Genomic DNA, 19,545 nt, shown 5'->3' with positions numbered 1-19,545 from the left:
TTTCCAGCTATCAATCCATGTACTCTAAGTAAATCATGTGGCCCAAAAGTAGGCTGCCACAAAGAAGTTGACATACAACACTTATGTTGTACATCCATGTGCAAGACCTTTAAAGATTTATACTTTTCATGACCCTTTAATTCTAAGGTCTGCACTACATGGATTTGTTTTTCTTTTCCCTTGCCCTTGTCCTTTTCTTTGTCTTCCCCCTTTTTCTTTTGAGGGCAATTCCAAGCAGCATGGTTAGGGGATAGGCAATTAAAACACAATTTTTGTTTTTTGGCCTTATCAAAGTCATCAGGACTTAGCTTTGGCCTCATATATGGTTTCTTTTCAAAAGGTTGTTTTTTACCTTTGAAAAATGGCATTTTTCTTTTAAATTTGCCCACAAATTTTGAGGTTTCTAATTCCTTAGACTTGGGCTCCATATCAGTGAGACTGGTGAGTGTACCTGGACGCGTACTATCTTCATAAATTAATGCAAATTTAATTGCCTCTTCAAGCGTCTTAGGTAAACTCCGTTTTACTTCCTTTTTACAGGCTTTATCCAGTCCCCTAATGAATCCTCTTGTTTTTTGGAATTCATGAATTCCTTCCAGTTTGAGGATTATCTCACGATATTCCTCCAGATATGTCAGTAGGGGTCGTCCCTTTTGTCTGACATAATCCCAATCTTCCCAATTTCTTTCCATTTCATTTTCAGGAAGAAATTCTTTTAAAAATACGGATTCAAATTGAGCCCAAGTTTCAGGTATTTTATTCGCCTCCTTTAAGGTTCGCCACCACTTATATGCTTTGGGCCCCAAAGTTAAACTGGCCTCCAGTGCTTGGAGATGTGGTGGTGTATTTTTTAATTTATGTAAATCTTCCCATTTTTGGAGGAAATTAAAGATTGTATCTTTATTCCTGTCTTTTTCCTCCCCGTAAAATTGAGGTGGTTTCATATCTTTTAAAACCAGATTATCCCTCAATTTATGATAGGTTTGGGGTTCTTTAGAATCTCGAATGGTCGCATCTAAATCTTTCGATGAAGATGGGACATCTGAGATTTCTATCTTATTTTTATCTTTTTCCAATAATAAAGTTAGCTGAGATTTTATTTCAGTAAGTGTTTGAGTTAAAAACTCCATTTGAACCCCCTGAGTTTGCACACGAGCAGAAAGATCATCAAATTGCTCTCTCGTGGCAAAAAATTCTTCCCATTGTTCTTCTTGTATGTCTGGTTCATGGGGATCTACCATAGGTTGATCCCCAGAACTAGAACTTTCCATTACCCTTTCTTTCCCTTTTTCTGCCATTAATACACTGGAATTGGAAAGCAAAAATAAGAAATTTGCATACAAGATAAAATACTTCCTTGATTTTTTATGGCAGGCTGTGGCTTCAGTTATGTATGAAGGCTGTAGCTTCAGTTGTATATGAAGTTTTCTGCCTGTCTCACAGCAGTCGCAGTCTTATCCGCCTCAGGAGCAGTCCTATCCGTCAACAGCAATTTGATACTGGCAGCTCCACTTCTGATCTGTTTCTCGCGGCTGCTGGCAGCTTCACATCTGAGCTGGTTGGTCCTCGCGAATGCTGGCGACTCCACTCCTGGTCCTCGCGGATGCTGGCGGCTGCACGCCTGGTCTGGTTGGTCTTCGCGCTGGTCTGGTTGGTCTTCGCGACCCTGGTCCTTACGTTTTTTTTTATTTTTCTCTGCCCGTTTCTGCCCGTAACGTTTTCTGCCACGGGTCCCGTAACGTTAGACCAATGATAAATGTCACTTACGTGACGTGGCGCTGCCCTTCTAATGTGACGAGTCTTCTCCGTTTTCTTCACGGCTTCGTCAATTCTCACGCGACGAGACAGGGCAGAAGTGACGGCACGCGACGGGACAGGGCAGACGACACGCTTTCACTTGCGACGGAACAGGACACTTCTGACTGATGGCCCGCTTCTTGACTGACGGCCTGACAGATTCTTGTTTGATCAAAAACATAGGCTCTGATACCAATGTTAGATTACGGGAACAGATTTCTTGAGACTGATGGAAGCACGAGTGTCCTTCACCTCCCAGCCACGCCTAGATAAGTGCTGGCCTTCAAGCTTATCTCTTTGCCAGCCGTCAACTAGCTGGAGTCCTACTATTTCTGGACTCCCTTACTCTCTAGGCTCCCCTTGACCCCGTTCGGGCGCCCAAGAGCCCGGACGGTCATTCTCGTGCATGTTCCCCTAAATTTACCTTAATGTAACATTAAATATCCCTTTTAATGTCACATTCTCCACTTATGACCTTAATGTGACATTAAATATCCCTTTTAATGTCACATTAATGTCACATCCTAGAATCAATTCAATCTTATGATCCACATCCCGTCTGGGTGGTAGACCCTTGGGTAGCTGTACTGGCATTACATCTTTGAATTCTTCGAGTATCTTTGCCACTTCTGTGTTATTGCTTTGGTGCTTGGGCTTTTTGCCATCTTCTTCTCTAATTGGTCGAATCATACATAAGTAGACCATATCTCCTTGTTTGACAGATTTCTCCACCTGCGTGGCACTACACGTCATGATGCATGGCTTGATAACGGTCCCTTGGACTGGTGCTGCTTGGGTTGGGCCTCTTGGTTGGGTTGCATTTGGCTTCACTGTTTGGCATGAAACTCCTGGCTTATTCTCCTTCATTTGCACTTTGATTGGGGTCCTGCCAGGCAATTGCATTCTTTCACAGGGTACTTTGACGCCTTCTCCTTGCATATCTAGCATCATCTCATTTACTCCTTTCCCGAACATCGCAATGACATATTTATCATAGAATTCTAAGCCTAGGATCACTTCAAAATCATCCATGGGGATTACTAAGAAGTTGAGTTTTGATTTCCACTTTCCAGCTTCTACTTGTACTGTAAAGACTTGTTTCACTTCCTTGGCTTCTCCTTGTGCGAATGTTACTGTTAATCCTTCTGGGACCTTCGATAGTTTCAATCCATGTTTTGCTGCGCACTCTAGGGTAACGAAGTTGTGCGTGGTCCCTGTGTCCACCATGATGGGTTGATTTCCTTCGCTCACTCTACCTTTGATGTATAGGTGGTGGATTGGTGCTACTCTGGCCGCCATGCATTCGGATCGGGCGCTGACTGTCCCTACCCTTGGGTGGTCCATGCTTTTATCACTTCCGCTTGGGATTCTTGGACATGTGGGGGTTGCGGTTTTTCTCCTCCATATGCGCTAGTGGCATTCACCCTCGACCCGCTTGATGAGGCTATATCTTCTACGGGGCATCTGTTTTTGGTAGTGTGGACCCCGCATCTGAAGCATTTGATCTCGATGGAAGGGCCTTTGGGTCTCCACCATGTTGTATTTGATCCTGCGGGTCCATATGATGCACTGGGGGTTGGCATGTTATGGTTGTTTCCCGATCTTCCTGCTGCTCCTCTTGGTACCAATGTGGTTTGCGACTGACTTATTCTTTCATCTTCCCTTGTGTTTGTTTGATGTTCCTTCATTCGTCTCTCACTTTGAATTTCTCCATCTTTGGAATGAAGTAGTCTTTCAGTTCTTTTGGAGTTCTTCCCATGAAAAGATGTTGTGGCCCTGCTCTTGCTCCGGCAGGTACCAACTGGCAGAGTTCTCCAAGTAAATGGCTGCCACTTCCATCTTCCTGTCTTCGGTTATTCGGGAATACTTCAAATACCTGTCCACCTTTGCGATCCACTTCTTCAAAACCAGCCCGTCTTTCTCTCCTTTGTATTTGGTTGGTTGGGGCATTTTGAATTTTCCATAGTCATCTTCCGAGCTATCACTATCTTCCTCTTCCCTTCGATTGTGCTTCTTTTTCTTCTTCTTCTTCTTGTCTTTCTTCTTGTTTCCTGTTTTTACTGCCTTCTCCTTCTCTTTCCTTATGTCTTGCGCCCTCCTAGATGTCTCTTCTCTATCCATTCTATTCATCTCCTCTTGCATTTTGTGTCTTTTCTCCTCTTCTTGTTGTTGTAATACCCATTCTCTATAGCCCTGCTCTACTTCTAGTTCTAGTTTTCTCTTCCTTTCCTCTTCCTCTTCCTTCATCTGCATGTTCCTCCATAATGACTCCAGCATGCTTGACATGCCCTCCAATTGCCTTTCTAGTATGGCTACCTTCTTCTCTTAGGCCACTCTCCATTCTTGCCCTCTACTCTTCTTCCTCTCCTCCATTTTTGGGAGGGTGATATTCTTCCTTTTGTCCTCCATGTGGTTGGTGGTGTTGTCGACGTGGGGAAGCCGCGATGTGGTCGGTGGTATTGTCAGCGCGGGGAAGCCACGTCTCGCCTATGGTGGTAGTGGTCATGCCGCGGGGAAGCCGCGTCACGTCTTCAGACAGTGGGTGGTGTCGGGGTCGGGACGTCATGCCGTGGCCGACGCAATGGGGGCGTCGCGATGGGGGTCGACGCGACGCGGGGCGTCGTGACACGGGATGTCACGATGTGGGTCGTTACGACTTCGTTCTCTTTGGGGCACTGGACCTTCTCTCCTGCTTACGTGAGCACTCCTTCACTCCGAGCAAGAGTTGCTCTGATACCAAGTGTGATGCACTTGCACTCGTTATGCACTCAACACGGCACAGAAAGGTAACACAATATGTGAGCTCAAGGTATACTCTTGTATTATTCAATCCAAAAAGCGGGACAACATAGACACATCCCAGGACTACACCCTCGTGACGCCGCACATAAGAGGGTTCACCAAGGGAATCACACGTAGTGTGGAAACAAGGCAGGGCTTTGAGTCACTACTACTCCCTATATAGGTGCTTCCAGTGATAAGGGCATGGTATAGTTATAAAGCGCGCGCGCACACCACCCCCCCCCCCCCCCCCCCCCCCCCCCCAAACCCCCAACCAAAAAAAAAGTAAAAAGTAAAAAGTAAAAGACAAACAAAAGAGAAAGAGAGAGGGAAAAAAGTTTAGAAGGGTGGGTGATAAAATTGCCACCACTAGTATTCTCTTTCATAACAATAAATGCATGTAACTGTTTTAAGACTAAACCCATGTGCGATGTGTGAAGTCACTGGTTGAATGTGACAAAATAGAGAGTCTATGTGTGGATCCCAATATAGTGCTATGTACAAGTTGCATTTGTGGTAGCAATGACTCCTTCATCTATAGGAAAGTTGAATCTATGCATATTCCCAAGCCCCTGCCCCTCGTTTTTATGAGAATCTGAGATCTTCATTGGTTAATAGCTATTTTGAAACCTGATACTCAAAATGCAGCTGGATCACAAATGTGGATCCTCATCTGGTAGGTATACAAAATTCTTCAGTTGTGCTTATTTGTGTGATACTCAATGTAATGGTTTGAAGTGCCTAGTTTATTTCACTTTATGATCTCATTGACCCAACTATGCTATGGATCAAGAGTGTGAACAAATCACAATGATCATGGTGAGCATTGCATATCTTCATTGGATTTGTTGGTTTCTTCGAATAATAAACATGAGCATGTAATGAGCTAACAAGTAATGGTCATTGGTTACAGCTACTAATGTTTCCTGTTTATGCATGTGCAGTTCTGGACACTATTGCTGCCATCTGGCTTGATCGGAATGGAGTAGTGACAAGTCCTCGGCTTAGTAGACCTAGCTTAGATGCTTCCAAGGGGGACACATATGTGGAACCAACAAGGCGTTGCCGCCATGCAGCAGCAGCAGTAGGAAGCAATATTTACCTTTATGGCGGCCTTAGAGGAGGTATTTGAGACAAAATTTGCCCTTTTCAAAGCAATACCAAGTTGTAGTGTGAGAAGCAAGGATGTTTGGACATGCAAAACGTGGCAATGTTCTTGAAAGTTTGATTTGCCATTACCAAGCATTTTGTTTGGAACTTATGGTCTTGGAGAGGAATTGTGGGATCGAATCTCATCTTAGGGGCATGAAAAGAGCCTTAAGGGAGCATTCTTCAACAGTTGTGAAGATACTAGTCTTAGTTGCTTAGCTATTCAATATTTTGCATAGGAGAATGATCTCTCTCCACGATAATGTATACGAGTAGTTATTGCGTGCCCTGTAAGGCTGGCTCTTTCCTTGATGTTCAGGTCTGGGAAAGTCTTACCTTTCAATCAAAAAGCATGCAAACATGCCATTGCATAATTCATAGAAGTCTTAGTCTATTTGTGAGTGCAACTACAATGTCAGATGGTGAAGACCTGGATTATGGATGTGGGAGCATGAAAGGAGATAACAGAAAGGGGATGCTAGAGGATTCTTGGGCATACATATTTTACGATAACCCATAGTCATTTTATGCTAACATAAAGCATCAAGGATTGTTTTGCTCTTACAGTTGTAACTTTCAACATTACAGAAAACTTGCTGGATGATCTTTTAGTGGCAGAAGACCCACCAGCTCTTGACAATTCATTGGCGCCACCAGTCAGAAGTGTTTCACAGCAAGAAAACCATTCAGTACCAGATGGCGACAAAGAGATTACCATGGCTGCTCCTGTAGTCAATGGGGTTATGCCTATGGAGCAAAGTGCTGGCAGAGCTCAATGGTTTGCAGCTTTCTTAAACTGGCTTAGTTATGAGTTTGATTGGCAAGGTTTCTTCTCTTTTTTACTTGAAAATGATTTTTAAGCATTCCTACTTACAGGTCAGCAAGAGGAGAAGAGGAACTATTGAAAGCTTCTATTGCTGAAGCTGAGGCAATGAGTAAAACTTATTTAGCTGTAACTGCAAAGGTAGCAGCATCAAATAATACAGAACTTGATGCAGATCAATCAATGACGGAAGCTGAAAACCGTTCTGAGGTAGACTGTAATGGAACAGAATCTTCACTTGTGCCTTTTAATGAAGCAGCATCACCGAATTCAGATGTTCGCCTGCACCACAGAGCGGTAACTCTCTCTCTGCCAAGGTTTTGAATTGGCTCAAGGAATCAAACCTTTTTCCCATTTTGATTGTAGCAACTGTTGGATCTTACTGCTGGATTAAGCTTTGTGTACTTAATTATAATGTGACAGCGACAGAGCCTCTGCTTAATAATGGAAATTTAAGCTGAATTGTTGAGTTTTTCAGTTTCAGACATTTACATTGTTTTTCGTTTTTTAGGCTTTGCCAATAGACTTGTCATTTCTGTAAGGTAACAAGCTTCATACAGGTGGTGGTTGCTCAAGAGCCTGGAGGTGCCCTAGGTGGTTTGGTTAGACAGCTTTCACTAGATCAGTTTGAAAATGAAGGACGTCGAGTAAGCTATGGTACTTTAGATAGCAGTACTGCGGCAAGAAGACTGCTAGACAGGCAGATGTCCACCAGAGGCCTGCATAAAAGGGTACCTTATTTTTCTATGTTATTCAGGTTTTGGTAGCATAATCAAGGGCAAAACAAAGCTCCCACCAGGTGACAGATGCATGGATTTAACATGTGTGCAGATAATTTCCCAATTGTTGCTACCTCGTGGTTGGAAACCACCTGCTAGACGTGAATTTTTTTTGGACTCCAACGAGGTTGCTGAGTTGTGTGACACGGTCCAACAAATTTTTGAACGGGAGCCTACTGTCTTGAAGTTAAGAGCACCTGTAAAGATTTTTGGGGATCTACATGGCCAGTTTGGAGACTTGATGAGGCTATTCGACGAATATGGATACCCCTCTACTGCTGGAGATATAACGTGAGTTGATCTGTGAGAAGGACATTGTAATATAGCAAATTAAGACATCAAGCTTTTTAAAACTGTAAAGATACAGCATACAAGATGTAAGTGGACATAATGGACCTACAGCACTTGGTAAAACTTTAGAGTTGCCTTATCTAACACTCATCGCTTGATTTTTAGCCTTGGCTTTTGCAAGGATATGCTGGTTTTTAATCCTGCTGGTTAACTAGGATTGAGGGAATTAATATACCAAAGGTGCCAAAGGGGTTTTCATGAATGTACTGAAGGCACGCCCCACACCCCCCCCCCCCCCCAATCCAAAAAAAAAAAGAAAAAGAAACCCATCCCGTGTGGTTCCAGGTGTCGAGTCGTTACCTTTGAGTGCAATAATATGATGTGCTTTTTGGTCGAACAGTTTATACAGAGCATTGGGAGTAGTAAGCTTGCTTTTTGCTGGGTTGCCCTCTATGATTTCATGGTTTGTAATGGACATTCTTTCTTAGTGGAATGCATCTTGGGTTGTTAGGTACATCGATTATCTCTTTCTAGGTGACTATGTGGACAGAGGACAGCATAGCTTGGAAACAATCACCTTGCTTCTTGCTTTAAAGGTAATTAAGTATCTCAATGGAGAGTTGAAATTCAGGGTTTTGTTTTTGTACCTTATTTTATTGTGCATTGTGGCAGATTGAGTACCCTGATCATGTACATCTTATTCGTGGAAATCATGAAGCTGCAGACATCAATGCCCTCTTTGGATTTCGCATTGAGTGTATTGAGCGAATGGTAATGCAGCTGCAAACATAGTGCTGATGATGAATCAGATTCAACTCATACGTAGTACATAGTTATGGCTTGTTCTGAATAACTTGCATGAATGAACAGGGTGAGAGGGAAGGAATGTATGCTTGGCAGACATTCAACCACCTTTTCAATTGGCTTCCTCTAGCAGCATTGATAGAGCAACGCATTATCTGTATGCATGGTGGAATTGGAAGGTCCATAAATTTTGTCTCACAAATCGAAAACCTGAAACGGCCAATAACGATGGATGCTGGATCTGTTGTGCTCATGGATCTTCTATGGTAATTTTTTGCATTTGTAATGACCATATTTGGAACTTTTTTCATGCAGTTTATATCATTCAGATTCTTATCTGTTTTGACAGGTCTGATCCAACAGAAAATGATAGTGTTGAAGGTCTGCGGCCAAATGCACGTGGTCCTGGTTTGGTAACATTTGGGGTGCGTTTTTTTAAATTATCAACTTTCCCTTTTGAAGGGTAACATGTACCATCTATTAAAGCAGGGTCTTTCTGTCTGAGGAATGTTGGGAAAAAGGGCTTCAAGTTGAGGGAAGGAAGTTTGTTCTTTGTTGTCATGGCCTCCTTGTTTTAGTCTTTTGCATCCTTCGTGGGACTTTGGATCAGAATTATTGTAAGTTTCAAGGAAAATAAAGTCCTTGTGGTTTAGTGTCCTAAACTGATTCATTTGAATACCCAGCCATTTTTTAAGAGTGTGTTGGGCCAATGTTAGGTTGGATCCTCTCAGGATTCAGACTGCAGTAGCCTTTGCAAGCTACATTAACTTCTTTGTGAACTTGCATCAGTTTAGGTCAAGTTTTACTCGAAGATGCGCAATTTTACTAACACTTGGTGATGTGTCTACAGCCAGACCGGGTGCTTGCATTTTGCAAGAACAACAATTTACAGCTCATTGTGAGAGCTCATGAGTGTGTTATGGATGGATTTGAACGTTTTGCTCAAGGCCATTTGATCACCCTTTTTTCGGCTACTAATTATTGTGGTAAGCATGCTTGCTGAAAAGATCCACATGTGAGGCTGGTTAGTTGGTATTAATTTGACATTTTTTGTTTTAGGGACTGCAAATAATGCAGGAGCAATTCTGGTTCTAGGCAGAGATTTAGTTGTCGTACCAAAGCTTATCCACCCGATCCCTCCTATAATGGCATCTCCAGAATTGCGTGCTGATGGATACCTTGAAGAAACCTGGATGCAGGTGCTGTTTACAACGGTGGCCATCATATCCAACAGTGTGACTGCTATTCGTTATTTTTATTCATTGTGTTGAAAGTTGCTGTTTCTTTTTGTAGGAGCTAAATGTGCAAAGACCACCAACACCAACTCGAGGGCGACCTCATACAGCAAACGATCGTAGCTCTTTGGCTTGGATTTGATGCCATGTGTAGACAAAACTGTATATTATTCTTCTTCATTTCCTTGGCTGTATACAGGTTGCCTTTACCATGGCAACATCTATTGATAGTACACTGGGTTGGGATGTAAAGGTATCAAATATGGAGTGTAAAACACCACAGGGGCATTAAGCTAGGTCACTAGGGTTGTATTGGTTCTAATTCTCATCTCATTATTCTTTCTCTCTCCTTGTCCTCCTCTCTGAGCTGTCACAGTAGAAGCTGGGTCCTCTCCCTCTTGTATAGAAAGTGCGGTTTCTGAAGTGGTTACAATCATCCTGAATGGGAAGATATATAGCCCAACACCTCCCTCTGATATCCTGTGTAACTGTGTGGTTCCGCAAGGATGGAAATTGTATCAATATAGAATGAATCGGGATATTTTTACTTGGATTTACGATGACACAATAATATCAGGCTGTAAGCCTGTCTGAGAGTCTGTTCCAGGCATGAAATTCTCCGGAAGGAGAGTAATGTAACTGGAACCTTTTTGTTAGTGTTTTCTCATACTTGGTAACCTTGAGAGACTGCTGGTTCTTTTCATTCGATCCCTACTCCTTTTTGCTTTCATGTACACATATTCATTTTAATAATACTAGTGAGATTTTCTCAAGATGACAGAGTGTTTCAACCTGAAATCAAAACTTGATAGTGTTTTGGCAGCCTGCATTACGTGCTCTAAGCTGGCTTAATGTGCATCCTTGGGTACGAGTTCCGCCAAAAATCCTAGTTGCTAACTTTTTCTTAAATCTCATTTTGCTCTTCAGAGAACAGTGTAAAATTTTTTAAATCATGATATTTTGAAAAAAATGTCGTCGTAATTTTCAAAGCTACTGAGTGAGCTTTACACCTTCCCATTCAACCTTCATTGAAAGGTGTAAGTTGAAGTCCTGTAAATAAATAAAGTTGTAAGTTCATTGGGCTGGTCTTTCTTTGAGGCTTGCAATAGTGTTTACTAGTCTTTCAGCTAAATTTTTAATTTTAAAGATGGTATTTTCTTGCCTCGGCTTATGTTTTGCACACTAAAGTTGCTTTCTGTTGATTGTTAGGGATTCATGCTACCATAATTGTATGTACCACTATTTTGATGGATTAAACTATCAAAATTTATATGACGGTTGGTATTATGATACTGTCTGGAAGTGTGTTAATCTTATGTGAAGTGCTAAAATGGCTTTTTTGGTGTTGCACAAGCCGGCTTGCTTTTTGCGCATTTAAGTTTACTTTGAAACGTTGATTGTGAGCCATCCATTTACCATCATCGTCTACACCCACTATTTTAATGCACGTCGGATTGACCTTACATTGCATTTGTGAGTACGATCTATTTCGAAGTGTGTTAATTTCCTTGCAGAAAATGGCTTTTCTAGTGTTGTATAAACCAACATATTGGCTTGCAATGGAGCCAAGCATCTGCTTCAAAAGCTTTGGTATTTTGTCTTACTTTGGTACTATTAGGGAGCTGAAGGGAGTTATTCACATGAAGGATTGTATCAAACTACAGCTTGGCTTTTTCAATGGCAGTTTCAAAAGGGGTCATGCATTGATTGTTGTTTTTAGGTTGCTGGACGCGGAAGCCCAATAGACGACCATGCTTAGGTGCCAATAGATGTTGGTTGGGTTTACCATGTGATTTCTGATTGGTATTCACAGTTTGGTCGTTGATTTTGCCTTATTGTGGCTGTTTGTTAATCACATTTTAAGGAGTGTTCACAGAATGCTAACACATTCAAATGGATTTAGGAGGCAATTCTAGTTCTATGAAGTGAAAATGGGATGAGCTTTTTGAATCCTTTACTTTTAGGTCTAACTACTGAAGTGAGGCTCACTAATTAAGGATTTGACAAGAGGTTATGATTGTGTTGTATTCTTTGAAATGTAGAAGTGTGTAGCTTTGACAAAAGTCAAAAAATGGAGTAAGCATAATAGAGTTGCCTTAAATACGTAGCTTTTAAAGAGAAGAAAGAAATGCCTTCTTGAATGCATATCTATCCATGCTTGTAAGATTATATTTTGAAACTTTGCATACTTGTAAAGAATTTGCAAGGTTTCCTCTGTGCTAGGTTCATATCAAAGACTCTCGAGCATGAGAGGTTTTAATTACTTTACTTTTATGACCTCTTATTGACATGGGTGCTACATCATTTATTGTTTTTAGATCAATTGCTCATTGTACTAATTGATTTAATTAGGCATGTCATAATTGAAGATATTAATCAAGCATATTGATTTATAGAAGTAATGAATGGTCTAAAAACTCATTTCATAAGAAAAAGTTTTTTTTTCTATATAATAAATCGATATGCAATATGTAAAGAAAATAATTCTTTTTACGTACCATGCAATAAAGTATTTTAAAAGAGAGCAATTTTATTTTTTTTACATGACAAAATGATTAGCAATATCAATATATAAGGAAACAATTTTTCTCCATCCATATGGAAACATAATTAGCATAAGTAGTGGTTTTAGGTGAATCATCTAATGTCTCAATTCTTCATAAATGTTGAAACAATCAATGTTGAATGAGTACTTGATAAGAAATGCAATCAAAAGCATCAATTACTTCCTTAAATAAGACTATGTAACGTAGGTCTATGTTTGCTTTTTTCAAAGCATATACTTGTTTTATAACTTATATTTATTCTATTTTATTTAAGATTATTTTCAAAAATATAACTTTTAATTTTAAATACAAAGTTTTAGATGAGCTTTTGAATGGTAAGGATCTATAGCTCGTCCTTGGGATGCGTGAAGCGCATATCTTTTTTTTTGCTCATATGATTTATATAGGTATTTATTATATATTATGTTACTATCATTCTTTGTATCTTGCCATAATTTTATCGTCGCTTTCATTATGTATCATTCTTATGGCACCATCATAAAAAGCAATTTTACTTTTTCAAGGTGTTTTATGATTTTTTTTCATGTTAATAAAGTATCATATATTATCACTTACAAATATCATATCCGAGTCTCGTGATGATACATGAGATGTTTTACGAAAGCTTGGCATGGACTATAATAACATCCATACATGTATCAACGATTGCATACTATTTCGAGGAGAATACAAGACTATGGAGACATGTCCAAAGTGTGGTGCTCACATGTATCGACAGGACTTACAAGGGCAAACTATCTCTTAAAAAGTTTTTAAATACTTTTCGCTTATTCCTGTATACATCATATGTTTCGTACATGCGGCATGGCGAGCTTGACAACGACATGCGTAGAATAGATCCATAGATGGAGTCCAACGAATATATGTGGATTCACGCATATAGAGTCACATTGACTCTACCTTTTCAAGCTTTGCCTAAGAGCCAAGGAATCTTCAGCTCGATCTTGCTATGGATAGCGTGAACCCATTCGGTTTGCGCTCAACTTCTTACAATGTGTGGCATGTAGTCCTTGTTAACTACATCCCTCCACGACTTTCTACGAAGAAATGACACCTTATCCTTAGCTTGCTTGTTCCTGGCCGCTACAAAGTCAAGAATATGGACGTGTATCTTCATCCATTAGTCGATGAGCTTAAGATTTTGTGGGAGGAGGGAGTCGCCGTGAAAGATATGAGCAAGCATGATGGTCGACGGTCCGCCAATATATGAGCCATTCTCATGTGGATCATGCATGACTTTTCGGGATTCGTGGTATGCTCAGGTAAGTAGGCTTACATTCTCGTTGGTAATATCTATCATAGCTCGTTCAAGTTTGTATTCACTGAATAGAGATGTTGGGATACGTCTGGTTACCTCATGTTATTATGCATGTCCATTGTGTGGGCCACAGTTAGACTCTCGAAGGTCACGAACCATGAAGAAGATGGTATATCAAGAACACGCCGCTTTCTTATTGGAGGGTCATGAACTGAGGAAATGTTTCCTTAGACGACCTCCAACACAAATGAATGCCCAAAGTTGGTACGAGCTGAAAATGGTCCACATGAAGTCACATCCAAACAGAATGCAACGGTTCTCAGTTTTCTACGAGTTGCAGTATTGGACCCCCACTTACTGATCAACTACTTGTTGGATCCCATGCATATTTTCAAGAATGTGGATAACTTACTATGAGACCATATCATAGAAAAGAGAGACACTGCAGGGGCACGAATGGATTTGAAGGAGGTAGGCAAGATGGAGATGCTTTCGCCGCAGTCGAGTGCTCATGGTCGCTTGCAGCTACCTCGCGCTCCTTGGATTTTGTCCACTAAAGAAGAGTGCATTGTGAAGTAAATTATCAAGTCTATCCACACTCCAACGGGTATTATGCGTTCTCTCAGGTCCGCGTTTTCTAAAGACAATCAATTATCAGGGCTAAAATCCCATGATTGATATAAGATATGTCACGTTTGTACTACGAATAGATTGTAAGTGGCCTACGTATTTTACTATTTAGATTCTAGTCATTGTTCGTAATATTTCTTCATTTTTGGCAATTTGTACTATCGATTATGATCGCAGGATACCTTACTCTAGAAATACGCAGGGCGATTTACAGGTTGTTAAATTTAGTGCAATGAATCTCACAGAAGGAAATAAAGACATCCTCTATTGAATCTGCAAGGCCGGGAACAGTGGAGATAATCTCTCTTTGAGAAGTACTTGCCCACCAGCATGCTCACGATACAAATCCACCTCTTGGTACATCTTGTAGAGGAAGTGTAGATTGCGGGACTTGTCCATATGCGATGGATGTTCTTCTTGGAACTCTTTATGAAAACCTTGAAAGACTTGGTGTGACAAGGAGCTCAGTCAGAAGGTAGTATGGTTGAAGGTTGGTTGGTGTTCGAGGCATTAGTGCATATTTCACAGTGGCTACCAATAGTGGATTCAAACAATAGTATGTTGTGGTCATTGAAGGACGATGATAGATTGATCGAAAATGTGGTGGATGGAAATGGGGTAGAAAAAAGAATGGATAATGCAATGGAGGAGAAAGTGAATCGTTTTTGTATGTTGTATCATTCTCCCATGGAGATGTGGCTCGCTAGGTACGAGCAAGCCAGGAAAGATGGGGAAAAAGCGCGATCTGAATTTCGACATAGTACGTACCCTCGACCGATTCGATATCCCGAAGGCATAGAGTAGACGACGCGGTTTATTTCAACACAATGGTTACATGGAGCTTTGACCACAGCATCTCGCAAAGAGGCAAAGGTCTCAACTAAGGAGTGGGAATTCTCGAGGGGATGTAGTCCAAAGGTGATGACGTGTTTAAGGTTTGTCGTATCTAGATTTTATATCCGACAACTAATTAATTGTTTCAGCGTACATTACAAAATATATAGTGCAGCGTGGTCGCGCAGACGGCATTTCTGCGTGGAGCGTATAGACAAAATGCATTCCACACCAGATTGTGGTATCATGGCAAAGTTTAAGCAAGAGAGCCGACAACGAGCAACGGATCCAAACACCGTTATATATGAGATGGAGTATTTTGGGAACTTGCAAAGAATTATCATGGTGGATTACCTAGCTTCTCCATGATCCTATTCAATGTGCAGTGGTTCAATGTGGCACTTGAAGGAGCTGGGGCAACAATTCAACGAGGTCCATCTAGATTTCTTGAAATAGATTCTGAATAAAGATGGACAGATTTGCGCGACACGTTTGTATTGCCGATCCCATTGTGAACAGGTGCATAAACTCATATTTTTTTAAAATTTATTACGACATGGTACATGTCACAAAAGTTAAATCTCTCTTCTACGTGATTTTGAATATATAATTTTTTATTATCCAAACCCCCGACAACCTCGATGGTGGTATATTGTACATTCAACTCCCCGAAGTGCGAGAGTATATGATGAAAGCAATGTTCCCAGCATAGATGAGAACAATATGCAAATAGAGGGATCCATAATGCTAGGAGTGGAGACCACTGAAATCTTGGAGCATGCAGAGGAGCCAGAATTTGTTAAGAATGATGGAAATATAGGAGTCCAAGAATTCTTTGAGAACGAGGTGGACTTATCCTTTTGTGGTGACATGTCTATCGACATTCGAGTGTATGCAAAGTTGTGTCAAGAGATTGACATGGGACCATAGGGTACTTCATACTTGGAGCATTCACCTACTCAATTCATTGATGATCGCTTATAAGGGTATGTAAGATATGCATTTTAAGTAAAATCATTTTTTTAAGATTTATATTACCATGCTTTGCTTGATTTATATTGATTATGCTAACATCAATTTTTGTCTATGCAGGTGATATGTGTGGATATTTGGATCCGCATGATGAGTCGAGGGATGAGCGACAAGCAGCTACAGGAGATCTTCACAAGTATGTCTCCAGATCAGATGGATCGATTCAGAGATATGGCGGACCAGGAGCTGTCTCGGACACCATCAGGTTGTTCTATTAGATCTACTTTTGTGCTCTCTGATACTTCGGTTTCCAGTAAACGAGATCGATGCTCCAGACTTAGGCCGGACGAAGGAAGTGGTTCTAGGGGATACTGCAGAGACGTGGATACAGTGAGCCCGCGGTCGACTTTGGATATATGTGCTACTCCTCGCTCTCGTGTAGGTTTAAGAGAGCGCGGCTCAGGTGGTTGTTGTGGAGGTAGAGACACAGTGTCTCGTCATTTTGTTGGAGTTGCGTCACCTACGTGATTTGTCACACCTATGGGGACGTCTACTCCAGTTACTCTAGCTTTTTCCCAATCATCCGTAGGCGGCACTTCTATGGGTGTTACTTCGAGAGATACTACTCTCGTAGGTACACCAGATGTATGAGGGTCTCCTGGATATGTCTAGGAACGTGGTCACAAATGTGGGAGAGGACACATCTTAGGCATATCCCAGAGGGGTATGGATACCTTTTAGATGATAAGACATGAGCCATCATCATAAATGATGAGGGGAGGAGGGTGATGGCTCATATGAGAGAGTTGTGCCAATAAGTTTTTCGGCACAACATCTTGGATCATTGGAAGAACATACTGGAGGGGAGCAAGGACTGCATAGTAGAATCCTTGCATGAGGAGTTTCCGGTACCCGCCGCAACAACAGATAGATTTTCCACTGACTGGATGATGGAGTGCATGCGTACATACATGTCACACAGACGATCGAACGAATGCAAGACACTTAAGAGTGGGGTCTCAAAGTCCAAGTGACTAGACGTAGATGACTAGCAACGACTCAGGAAGGAGGCTACAAATTCTCCAGGACATTGAAGACAGCAGCGTGAGGCAGTAAGGGCACAATTGGGGGCATGAGTGGTCCATCATCTTGGGAGTGGCGGCCACAAGACTTATCTGGAGGAATTTGTAAGTTTTTCTTTTGTTCTGCTTGCTAATTTTTTTGCAATATCCCTTGTACTGACAATCATATTTCTAACTATTGTATTTTGTTTTCTTTGCAGCACTCCATTACAAACCACGATTCCACCAGTCTAGAGACTCGATCTGTAGAGAGACATAGTCTCACTGCATTGATCGACCGATTGTATGGACGCGGCGGCCCAGTAAGTCACTCATCTTTCTTGTCCGTAGTTACTAATTTTAATTAAAATACATTATTATATGGTGGACTGATGTGTTTTTTTTTTTGCAAAGTCCGTTCAATACTCCTTTGCGGTACGACGAGCTTTTGGATGGCAAGTATCTATAGCTCTCCCTTGGGATGCGTGAAGCGCACATCCTCTTCTTTTTTGGTCATGTGATTTATGTAGGCATTTTCTATACAATATGTTATTATCATCCTTTGTATCTTACCATGATTCTGTCGTCGCTTTCATTACACATTCAAATTGATTTAGGAGGCAATTCTAGTTCTATGAAGTGAAAATGGGATGAGCTTTTTGAATCCTTTACTTTTAGGTCTAACTACTGAAGTGAGGCTCACTAATTAAGGATTTGACAAGGGGTTATGATCATGTTGTATTCTTTGAAATGTAGAAGTGTGTAAGTTTGACAAAAGTTAAAAATGGAGTAAGAATAATAGAGTTGCCTTAAATAAAAGTAGCTTTCAAAGAGAAGAAAGAAATGCCTTCTTGGATGCATATCTTATCCATGCTTGTAAGATTATATGTTTTTGAAACTTTGCATACTTGTAAAGAATTTGCAAGGTTTCCTCTATGCTAGGTTCATATCAAAGACTCTAGAGCATCAGAGGTTTTAATTACTTTAATTTTGTGACCTCTTGTTGACATGGGTGCTACATCATTTATTGTTTTTAGATCAATTGCTCATTGTACTAATTGATTTAATTAGGCATGTCATGATTGAAGATACTAATCAAGCATATTGATCTATAGAAGTAATGAATGGTCTAAGAAATAATTTCATAAGAAAAAGTTCTTTTGCTTCTATATAATAAATCAATTTGCAATATGTAAAGAAAACAATTCTTTTTACGTACCATGCAATAAAGTATTTTAAAAAGAGAGCAATTCCATTTCTCTTACATGACAAAATGATTAGCAATATCAATATGTAAGGAAACAATTCTTCTCCATCCATATGGTAACATAATTAGCATAAGTAATGGTTTTAGGTGAATCACCCAATGCCTCAATCCTTCATAAATATTGAAACAATCAATGTTGAATGAGTACTTGATAAGAAATGCAATCAAAAGCATCAATTACTTCCTTAAATAGGACGGTGTAACGTGGGTCTATGTTTGCTTTTTTCAAAGCATATAGTTGTTTTATAACTTATATTTATTCTATTTCATCCAAGATTACTTCCAAAAATATAACTTTTAATTCCAAATACAAAGTTCTAGACATGATCTTTGCTATATATATGTGTACTCTCCCTAATCTCTTGATAGGGCTACCATATACATGGAGAGATGGCATGGCCCACTTTATTTATTAAATAAGCCAATTATGCTCCAAAAGTTTATTTTTTTAAGGTTGTAGAGGGCCAAACATGAGATCTTTGACATTGACAAATTTCTTTGAAGGACCTTACTTTTCAATAGGACGTTTGCTTCCATTGTTCTTATTTACATACATTTTATTGAAAATCTAATATGCAACTTTGAATTCATCTTGTTCATTTTCTAAAATGTGGAAAACAAGAATGATTTGCAATGAAATAGTCTTACAAGAACTTGATAGCTTTCAATTTGATCGTAAGCATACATACTTGCAAACTCTAAAGGGATTTGTTTGACTATCTTTTTAATAATCCATTTCTTATAAGAAAATAATGCATATGTAAAATTGACAAAGAACGTACTAACTTGTCAAGAGCTCAATTTGGTACTGGTAATGTCTTTGAGAATGACACGTTTTGGATAGATTATTCATATTACAAATCCTGAGAGAATAAAGGCGAATGCTCATTATTTAAAGTGAGAATATCATCTAAAACTTTGAAGGAGTGACAAGGATTGTGTACTAATTATTGTTCCCCTTCTTACATAAGATGAAAAAAAAACATAGATTACGCCATATGGAAGAGCACAAAGACTCCATAAATATCTAAGTACTTACTTTCCATATTCCATTACTAAGTATGCCCTTGGAATATGGCATAAGTAGAAGACTATTGGGTGGATGTTCTTATTAAACCTTTGAGCATCTCTTGCTTGGGCATCTTTGACAATGGAACACTCTTACCTATTTCTTAGCATGTCCTTGGAATATGGCATAGATAGAAGACTATTGGATGATGTTCTTATTAAACCTCTCAGCAGCTCTTGCTTGGACTATCTTTAACAATGGTGAATACTACTTGTCTTAAGTTATTTC

General features: G+C 40.2%; 1 protein-coding gene across 3 annotated transcripts in view; it reads left to right on the top strand.

The window, feature by feature from the left end:
- Positions 1-10,434, top strand: part of LOC148020072 (serine/threonine-protein phosphatase BSL3-like) — a 58,805-nt gene extending 48,371 nt beyond the window's left edge. For 2 of the 3 annotated variants that reach the window (XM_087700352.1, XM_087700353.1), the window contains exons 11-22: positions 5,523-5,702; positions 6,316-6,505; positions 6,604-6,847; positions 7,111-7,281; positions 7,382-7,620; positions 8,132-8,216; positions 8,293-8,391; positions 8,491-8,690; positions 8,774-8,849; positions 9,275-9,410; positions 9,484-9,623; positions 9,718-10,434. In XM_087700352.1, coding sequence (XP_087556478.1) covers positions 5,523-5,702; positions 6,316-6,505; positions 6,604-6,847; positions 7,111-7,281; positions 7,382-7,620; positions 8,132-8,216; positions 8,293-8,391; positions 8,491-8,690; positions 8,774-8,849; positions 9,275-9,410; positions 9,484-9,623; positions 9,718-9,801 — 1,844 coding nt within the window. In that variant the 3' untranslated portion in view covers positions 9,802-10,434. Of the gene's footprint in view, positions 1-5,522; positions 5,703-6,315; positions 6,506-6,603; positions 6,848-7,110; positions 7,282-7,381; positions 7,621-8,131; positions 8,217-8,292; positions 8,392-8,490; positions 8,691-8,773; positions 8,850-9,274; positions 9,411-9,483; positions 9,624-9,717 lie in introns of those variants that run through there. The other variant, XR_015694925.1, reaches the window with a different exon arrangement.
- The last annotated feature ends 9,111 nt before the right edge of the window (positions 10,435-19,545 follow it).

The sequence above is a fragment of the Lygodium microphyllum genome, chromosome 19, assembly GCF_053477565.2.
Source record: "Lygodium microphyllum isolate KBCC chromosome 19, Lygodium_microphyllum_v1.1.10, whole genome shotgun sequence".
NCBI lineage: Eukaryota > Viridiplantae > Streptophyta > Polypodiopsida > Schizaeales > Lygodiaceae > Lygodium > Lygodium microphyllum.
This window is presented reverse-complemented; position numbering and strand designations above follow the sequence as displayed.